We start from the raw sequence: 10,570 nt of genomic DNA, 5'->3' as shown, positions 1-10,570 counted from the left end.
GATACAATCCAGCCGCGTGGACAGTAAACCAGACTCTCCATTGAGATACGCCCAGTCGGTTTGCCACAATATTGGTGGAAACTGTAGGGTCCTCTCGAAAATGACGAATAATTACATCTTCTTCATCTGGAGAACGGACACGAGGGCGTCCGGAATCAGATTGTCTCCTTTGCACGCGACCAGTTTCTCTAATTCGATGATACACACCAATAAAGACACTATTGTCAGGTGTCCGGCGATCCGGAAATCGACGATTATACTCACGACGAGCAGCTGCGGCGTCACCGTTACAATATCCATAGCAAAATAAGATGTCAGCGTATTCCTCATTAGAGTACGGACGACGAGAAGAATTTTGTTCTGCAGCCATAATAGTCCTTTTTACGCGCCAAGTTATCATAAACACAAATCACAAATTCCTTTTAGCTAGCCGAGTCACGAAGTTGTAAGAAACAGAGTCCAGTAAACGAAGCGGTTTTTTTCAAGTACAGTGAGTATTATGTACCCCGACAAGGTTTTATTACTCTTATTCCTAAAAGAAATGAGATAAAAGGAAATTAGAAAAAATGACGGTAAATTCAAAGGAATTGATAATAGTATTCCACAAACAGCTCTGGTTTATCTCTCCTTTTTTACCTATTACCCCTATTAAAAATAATCTTTAACTACTTTGCATTGAGGTCTTTTTGTCTTTGATCCAGATTTAATTTCTTAACAATAGCATATCTTAGAATTTCCTACCTGGTCTCTTTGTTATCTAATTTTCTCCTGAGTTTATGATTGTTACTGTACTTTTTATATACCGATGGATAGCTAAGGAAACGCAGATGTTTTTAAAATGATCCGCACGATAAGAGCCATAGTGATTTTTACAAAAAAATTGCGAGTAACTTAAAGAATCAAAATTAAAAATCGAAAAGTTGTACAGTTTTGGATCTATAATTTAAAAATGCTTGAAGATTGTTTTTGTTTTATAACTGGTTATTATTAACTAGGATGTACCCTAGCAAGAAATACAAAAAAAAATTGGGAAAATACGTTGATTTTTTTTTTATTGAATTTTAGAATCTTAAACATCCTTTAAATAAAAAAAATATTAAAAAATTAATAACTCGAAAACGATACATTTTTGCATAAGCATTTTGGGGGTCATTTGATAGCTATTGTCCTGAACTATAACCCTTTAAAAGGATCGTGACATATTACCCTGTAACCCTGTATAATAAAAATTAAATAGATAAAATAAAAACATTGACTAAGTTGACAAATGCACACAAACTCTTTTTTTAAATGTATTGAGCGTACAAGAAAACATGTCCAAGGCAATAAACTTCCTATTGTAGCTCTTACAAGAGCGATATATAAATTCGTTTTGAGAATAATTGGTTCGAGTGGAGGGTAAGTGGATAAAGCACTATTGCGTGTGTTCACTTTTTACATCTAAAGTGAATTTAGCTTAAAAGATATGGACTATCATTCAAGAAAGAAATAATGCAACATTTCTTAATATTTAAGTTCAGTGAGTTTTCGTTACAATAGTTACACAACTTATGTAGATCATTTTGCAAAAGGCTGCAATCCGAAGGATTAGCAATAACTTTAAGGATTTTCATATCATCAGCATACAACAGTTTAGATGTATGATCAAAAATTTTATGAATATCATTTACAAAAATATTAAATAATAACGGACCTGAGGTACACCAGAAGAAACTGGAACAAAAGAAGAACAGAATCCCTTGATCGTCACCGCTTGACTTCTGTTGCGAAGGTATGAGGACAACCAACGAAGCAGGTCGCCATGTATACCAACTTGCTCTAGTTTATGCAATAAGATTGTATGAGATATTTTGTCAAAAGCCTTAGAGTAGTCAGTATACACAACGTCAACCTGATAGCCCCTATCCATAGCCATGGCAACATGATGTGTTAACTCACATACATTTGTCTCAGTAGATCTTCTATTCACAAAACCATGTTATTCATCAATCAATGTACCCCTCACGAAGGGAAAGATGCTGTCATAGATAATTTTCTCAAACAATTTTGCAATTGTGCACAATTTGGATATTGGCCTATCGTTCTGAACGTTATGTTTATCTCCAGATTTATAGATGGGAATAACGAATGATCTCTTCCAAATTTCCTGAATTTCACCGCTACGTAGTGATTTTTTAAACAATAAAAATTGTATAAGCAAGTGATCTGTAACAAAGTTTTAGAAATATAGGTGGGATTTCATCAGGGCCATATCCTTTATTAAGATCCAACCTTTGCAGATACTTTTCAACAGTGGCTACAGACAGTTCTATATGTCCAATATGGAAATTACTATTACTACCAGAAGAACATTTAAGTGTTGGAGAGGCGACTGGCTTTTCATAAACGGATTGAAAATAATCATTAAAAAGTGAGCATACATCTCTCCCCCCACAAGCAGTACGATTCATTAAAAATAGATTATTAGGTAGACCAAAAGATGATTTCTTAGATTTTACAAATGACCAAAAATATTTACTATTACAGCGTATTTTTAACTCAGCTTTATAAATATAATAATCATAACATCTGATTTAAAGATAAGATTGGTGGCTTATTGGTGATGTAAGCGATGGTTAACATTTCTTACAATGCAATGTCTATGGGCGTTGGTGATCACTTACCATCAGGTGGCCCATATGTTCGTCCGCCTTCCTATTCTATATAAAAAAACTGAAATAATAAAAATTTATCATCTGGATAAAGACTGTATTTTTTTATAAATAAAAATAATTAATTAAATTTGTAGTATACATTTTGATAACAAATTAAATAGAAGTTTATTCCGAAAATTATAATAATTATAATAAATTGCGTCGGATGGGAATTGGGAGGGACTATTTAAAATTTGATCAAAAAAAAATTGGCATAGTTATCTTTTGTTATAATAATTATTGTGTAAGTACTAATTGAATTTTCAACATAAAATATCTTTTTTGTGAATATTGATGTTTAATAAATATCTATTATTAATATAATCTGTTGCATAAATACGAGGGCGGGAAATTTGTAACCCGGACCGTGTTAGCGACCTGTGCTACGCCATTGTGGCAGTGAGTGTCACTCTTGACTTTGTGATAATAAAATTAACACTAAACTAAAATTAAAACTGTTTATTCGCAACTCGATATTTGTTATTCAATCGAAATGTTCATTCATGAATATATTGAGGTTATACCTTTGTGAATTGACGTCAAACCTTTGTGGTTTTTCAATGTATAATCAGTTTACAAAATTTGTATTTTAATAAATTTTTTTAAAAAAATATATTGAATACAATGTTAGTGTGGTTTTTGCTGTTGCAAATTAAATGATAAATATTTTTTTGAATTCTCGTAGTTGTAGAATGTAAGCTGCAGTCTGAAGTGGAGTCATCTGACACCGGTACACCGGTCACGTTATGACGTCAAATATCAACAATGAAGAAAAAAAGTTAAATAATTTAAATTTCAACTCAGTCGCGTGGAACTGGCTAAAAAGTTCAGTTGCAAGATATGACATACAAAGATAAAAATATGATTTACTTTGTGGCTTTGTGCGAGGCCATCTGGTTGGTTTACCCACTCATCATATCTACCGCAAAAGATACAATACTCATTATTATTCCGGTTGTAAAGGTGAGTGAGCTACTGTAACTTCAGGCACAAGGGACATAACATATAGGGCTACTGGCCCTTATAAGTTGCAAGTAAGTAAATTCTCATTTTAATAAAATTTAAAAGAAATCCAATATTTTGATAAAAAAAAACACGCGTTATATAAACAAAATATTTATTGTCATAGAACAGAAGATGCAAATCATTAAAAATAATTAAAACACTAATGTATTTTATTTTCAATATAAATATTGTGACAAAAATACATAATTAGGATCAAATTGAAAACGAAACTGGTCTTTAAAAAACGTCTGCTAAGAAATATTAAGCTATGTGTGTATCGCTTCCTGATTTGTTATTGTATATTTATATTAAAATATTTAAATGTTTATTCGGGACTAGTTAAAAGTACTTATTAAAAAAATAATATTATTCCATAGAGAAAAAATGTCACTGACGCAAAAAATGGCGCCAAAATGTTACCAATAAATCTAAAAGTATTATTATACATTAACAATAATTAACATTTATAAAAATTATTTATTAAGAAAACTTTATTGTTTTCGAAAAAGGTTTTTTAGAAAACTAACTTACAAATTTTATGATAATTATAAAAATATTTACAACTTTTAAATCTTATCTTAAAATACATACAAAACGGTCTGATTTATAAACATAAAATAATAATTTCTGCAACTCCAGTGCATAAAAAAACCAACTGTGTAACTTTGCTATGAAAGATTTCAAAACTTAAAAAAAAGTTGCACGCGTTATCATTTTATTATTTATACATCTACCCGCCAAAGCGCCATAACAAAATGTCGGTGGAATCAATAATAATGTCGAATCACAATTAATTTTAAAACAGGTTGTATTATAATTAATCTTTGTCTATTTTAGATTTTTTTTTAAATTCCTGACAATTTGATGTGAACTGACTAATAAGTTTTAAATATCAAATTTAACTGGCAACACTGAATAAACAAAACTTCTGTTGTAATCGTTATCAATATCAAATATATTATATATACAAGAGTAATTATGTATCAGATCAAAACAAAACTAAGAGATCAAATTTATGTCGAATTTTCAATGTTATTATGTAATATATTTTATAAGAAAATTATTGTTTATTGTAAAAACAATTATCTACCCAAATTAATAACTAAAAACTTACCATATTTATTGATAATTCTTATAAGATTTATAAAAATCTTAGCAGATAGTATTGCGGCTATGTATTTCAATAGTTATACAATTAAAAAGTTGCAGTAAAGGTTTTATATCTGACTCATCAGTCAGTAAAATAAAATAAAAAATACAAAAAACATTTGTTTCTGTCGAATTTAATTGTTTTTAAAATAATTTAAAAACCTAAAATTTATATTTAATAATTATATTTTAATTTACTAAATATAACATTTTATCAAATTTTAAAACGAAAAAAATTGACAGCGCGCCATTTTGCTTTAAATAAAATGTCATCAATGATCAATGACAAATAATTTATGACATGTTCTGAATTTATTCGAATTCTATGAATAAGACCATTTAATTTCGTAACAAATTTATTTTCAAGTTATTTTTCGTTATAAAATCATTTTAACGGCATTTCTTGAGAAAATCTAAAACTTCGACGGGATAGTTTTGCCGCGACTTGATTGCTGATCTGGCGTATTCTAATGCATTTACGGAGCTGTAAAATTAATTACAATAATTGAGATCAAACTAAAATCATTATGTTACATAAACACATTAAAATTACTTATTAATTAACAAAAAAACCCACTAGTTCAGGCAGAAATACCTTGGGAAAAAGGCGTGAAATTAAAACAAAAAAATGACAGTTAGCCTAATTTCCATGCAATTTAATACCAGGTAGTAAATTAAAAAAAGAGGTTATATATTTATATCTTTTTTTTTTTAAATAACTGATATTCAAAGCAAGACAAGACAAACTATTGAGGCATCAACACCAGTTTAAATAACAATAATATAATATAGTGCCCTTTTAAAGTGTTCTTAAACACGATAAAAAATATTAAGATTTAGTTTGAAATATACGTGCAAACAAATCAAACACTGATTTCTCTTTCTGTCATTGTTGATTAACATTCGAAAGAAAAAGATGCACATTGTTTAACTGATCACCCGCTAAATAAATTATTGGTAGAGCGGTTATTGTTTTAATCCTTATAAAAAATTATACATAATATAATACCTTCGATTCTGTGTATGTGCCAATTTTCTCCATTCCTTCCTATCGATATGTTGGAACAGTATCATTATGATGGTCAAATCACAGTTTGCTGAATTGACAGCTAGATGAAGAGGTGTGTCGCCGCCTTTTATGTCCTGAAATATTTTAATTTTATTTAATTTCATTAATATAACTAGAGTACATATATATTCAATGTTGTTTACACCTGTAATGATTTATTCACCTAGATTTAATACCCTGTATCTAATGCTAAGAGAATGTGTTAGTGATAAGTCGATGGTGTAACTATTTTCAATAAATAAATAAATATAACATTATAATTGTAATTAATGTTTCATAGAGTAGATAATATTGTTTTTTTTTTTAAATTTTATTTAATACAGTGAATTAATAAGCAAAGATCCACAGATAGTAATGGTCACTATGTCCACAGATATACAAAGTATAAGAAATATACATGAATGCGTCGCCAATTAGGGTATTTAAGATATTATAAATAAATATATTATATTCTAATGGCAGGTGAATTAAAGATGAACAAACTTTACATTTACACATATTCAATGCAATTCGTTAATACCTCTGCTGTATTGTACACTACGAACAGTTCTCGATTAATACATCTCTATATATAACACAACACTATTACACTTAACTACTTATATACTCCCAAAGTTGCGATAACAATTGCCAACATTCAAAATATTATTTCTTCATGAATTCATATATACAGCTGATTTAAATCTCGATCATATCAATTCAAGGTAATTTTTCTTATTTATCTATATTCCTGCTATTGGAATAGGGTGTACATGTTTGTGTTATAAGTGGAAGGGCCTGATTTAGAGGGTCTGGAGGCTTGGGGGAACAAAGATGTGCAAAGGGAAGACAGCTTATTATTTAAAAAAAAAGAATCTGTCATAATAACATTAATTGTAAAATATATATATATAGGGAAATACAAAGAATTATATAAAATTAAAAAATATATTAACATTATCAAATATTATTATAGTAATCTTTGATAATATCTCTGGAATCCTGGAAGTACCTAGGTCACTTTCAAAGCTGAGCAGGGACAGCTTGATAGGCGTTTCTATCTAATTTGTTGCATTTCTTTATTTTTTAGAAATCTCAAATGTAAGGGCCACTCTTGTTTTTTTATAAAATAGGTAAGCGCTCGAGCATATAGGCCCTATTATGGTAAGTGGATAAACGCCCATAGACATTCGCATTGTAAGAAATGTTAACCATCGCTTACATCGGCTTTGGAGGAACCAGGATATAGCCCCTGAAACCGGCCCTGATAAGTGATTTGTTCGTGTAAAGTGCGTGCGACTCACCCCACGCCACAGGTCGGCCCCCGCGTGCTTAAGGAGCACGTGAAGTGTGTGCGCTCGGGGCGTACGCGCGTTGTGCTCGCCGCAGCACACGTGCAGCGCGGTGTAGCCTGGCGGATAAATTACACATATTATACTTGTAATCGCCCGCGTATACGGAGCAGGTATCGCTAGCTTGCTTCATAGCACACATCATCAAAATCGGTTCAGCAGTTTAACATTGAAAGCGTAACAAACGGAGTTGCTTTCGCATTTATATTTAGTATAGACATTACTTCAGCGAGTCCGAGAAAATTCAGTAGTGATTTTGAACCCACGATCATCGGTTAAGATTCACGCGTTCTAACCACTGGACCATTTCGATATATAATACTATGATATTATATAATATCTCCTTAAATGATTCCCATAGCGTTATAAAGTGATACTGACCATCGGTGTTGGCTTGGTGCACGTTGAACAGCGGCTGGTCACCATCCTCGCGATGCACGAGTTCCGCGAGCACGTTTGCGTACTCGTCGCCTGCGCGTGCGCACGCAGTCACAAGACTGTCGCCCAGGGCGTCCACCTGCACATGTATGACGGTATCAGTCATGTCTTTAATATATATTTTTTATTACAACAATGCAATGAATAATAATTAGGGGAGGAATTTAAGGGAGTTTTAGAGATCATTGCATCTCGCAACTCCGATGCGTGTTGGTGAATCCATATGTGGTAGAGTTTCATTACTCATGGTTTTGAATCAGTAGTCGGTAAGAATAATAATAATGTCCTTTGGACCGATTTCGTCCACGGCAGCCAATCTCAAGAGAGATTAGCCAACTACGCAGGAGATATTATAGTGCACAAGTGTGTGCGCAAACACAAGTGCAATTTCTATTCCCTAACTCTCATAATCCGTTGGGACGGCAATCCGACACGACCGGAAAGAGTTCAGGCGCAGGACCAAAGGGTTTACGTGCTTTTCGAGACACACTTCCAACTTCCAGGCTGCTACTGAGAATTTTCTGACAGAAGAACCCAATAACTTTTTATTGGCACGACCTGGGAATTGAACCCAGCACCTCCGGGTCTGAAGCCTTACATCAAGCGACTAGGCCAATTAAACATGTACGTTAAAATGTATACTATCATGTTCAATGCAAATAAACTATAAATAAACTGTTATAAATAAATAAAGAATAAAGTTGCAAATAAGGCGAATACAGGAGAACACTGTAACTGTACTGTAAGAACAGACTCGAAACACCGCAGAAAACGGTCGTGACGTCAGATATTGATAAGCGACATTGACCGTTATAATCATAACATTACAAGAATACACGAGTCAAAATAGTATATCACCATAAGTCGGTCGTCGACATTTCACGGTGGTATTTAATAAAATTACTATTTTACTAAATTACAATGTAAATGACATACTGATTATATTCACGAGATGTTCGTGGATAGTTTGATTATGGCAACACATTGACAGACGTGTCAGATTTGACAGCCCGCCAATTATACGTGCAATCGTTGTACATAGTGTTGCCAGACGTCTTATTTTGTCTGATATTTCGAAATAAAGAGTTTATTACATATATTCATTTTTCAAAAACAGACTTGTGTATATATGGGTGTCAGTTTAATATTTCTGTTTAACTATCTTGTGGGGGACAAAATACCCCGAGATGATTGAACCTAAGACTCATTTTAAGTGTGGAAGTTATTGACTATTCTATAATATATACCAACAGGAGTTTTTTTTATAGTGTAGGTAGGCGGACGAGTATATCGGCCACAACACCCATTGACATTGGCTCTGTAAGAAATGTTAACCATCGCTTACATCGCCAATGCACCACCAACCTTGGGAACTAAGATGTTATGTCCCCTGTGCCTGTAATAACACCGACTCACTCACCATTCAAACCGGAACACAACAATACCAAGTACTGCTGTTTTGCGGTAGAATATCTGATGAGTGGGTGGTACCCAGGTAAGGACATGTATACATATTCATTGTAATTTGCAAATAGCTCTGCTATATTATATATTTCTATTTATAACACAATACAGTACAGTAACAGCCTGTTAATGTCCCACTGCTGGGCTAAGGCCTCCTCTTCCTATTTGAGAAGGTTTGGAGCTTATTCCACCACGCTGCTCCAATGCGGGTTTGTGAAGACACACACATGCAGGTTTCCTCACGGTGTTTTCCTTCACCGTAAAGCACGAGATGAATTATAAACACAAATTAAGCACATGAAAATCAGTGGTGCTTGCCCGCGTTTGAACCCACGATCATCGGTTAAGATTCCCGCGTTCTAACCACTGGGCCATCGCGGCTTTTCCAATTACTTATATACACTTTAATTTTACTTCCAAAGTTCCGATAACGACGTCGCCACAGTGAACACCACAGATTATTAAGCTCTCGACCAATCTCTTGGCGATTCCCAATGTAAGCTACATTTATATTAATTCATGTCATTGGATAAATCGTATAAATATAATAATAATTTATGTAACTTATGAACTTACCTCAGTGAACACGTATTCGTTTGTCGGTTTGTACGTCGCACTGCGCGTCACGGTCCGTACGCATTGGACCAAGTATCGTGTTAAGTGAGGCATTGTGTTACAACTCAGTACAGCGGATTTGATGAGACTTAAACCTGTTAAAAAAAATCATTTTTTATTTATTTCAATCTAGCAATACTCGTTTGTGACGATTCTGTATACGGTGTTTTAATGCCTATTTGATATACATATAAAACGTAGACCCGCGGTCGCGTGTCAAGCCAAGTTCAAGCTAACAGAACTGTCGAGCAGCACCGTGCGTAATATTACACGAACCATTTGGAGCCACTTTTGACCCCCTCATAACTCAAAAACTATTTCACATAAACATGTCAAATTTGGCTCATATATTGAGACTCGCGAGATACATATGTGTTACAAATTTCATAAACACACCTCAAACGATTATTTAGATATAACTTCGAAAAATCTATTGTTATTATATTATTAAGTACCTACTGAAACAGCCATGGAAGAGTCCTACCTTCGATGGCTGGTTTCTACCAGCGAGCCAAATTTTCGGAAGAATAACTTACAGCTTTAGAACTTGCGAAGACTATAATATAATTCGTATATGAAAACAAGCCAAGTCAGACCTTAGGCTTCAATATATTATCCTAAGTAATAAGAAGAAATAATATTTTAATTTGTTATAAACAAATTTCAGGACTGACCATTGAACTTGGCACCCATTTAGATTTCACTTCTTCCATCGTTGAAGTCAACAACCAAGGCATATATCATAATATTGAACTTGGCTTTTTGATGGGATATTTATATTATTTTATTTTATTTGCCATGCCAAT

The 10,570-nt window shown here is 32.9% G+C and overlaps 1 protein-coding gene across 2 annotated transcripts in view; it reads right to left on the bottom strand.

Annotated features, from left to right (window-relative positions):
• Window positions 1-3,793: 3,793 nt before the first annotated feature.
• Window positions 3,794-10,570, bottom strand: part of LOC126779921 (uncharacterized) — a 40,708-nt gene continuing 33,931 nt past the window's right edge. For both annotated transcript variants that reach the window (XM_050504110.1, XM_050504108.1), the window contains 5 exons: window positions 9,726-9,859; window positions 7,629-7,764; window positions 7,200-7,306; window positions 5,857-5,990; window positions 3,794-5,331 (listed from right to left, as the gene is read on the bottom strand). In XM_050504110.1, coding sequence (XP_050360067.1) covers window positions 5,238-5,331; window positions 5,857-5,990; window positions 7,200-7,306; window positions 7,629-7,764; window positions 9,726-9,859 — 605 coding nt within the window. In that variant the 3' untranslated portion in view covers window positions 3,794-5,237. The remainder of the gene's footprint in view (window positions 5,332-5,856; window positions 5,991-7,199; window positions 7,307-7,628; window positions 7,765-9,725; window positions 9,860-10,570) is intronic.

This window comes from Nymphalis io, chromosome 30 (genome assembly GCF_905147045.1).
Source record: "Nymphalis io chromosome 30, ilAglIoxx1.1, whole genome shotgun sequence".
In the NCBI taxonomy this organism is placed as follows: domain Eukaryota; kingdom Metazoa; phylum Arthropoda; class Insecta; order Lepidoptera; family Nymphalidae; genus Nymphalis; species Nymphalis io.
This window is presented reverse-complemented; position numbering and strand designations above follow the sequence as displayed.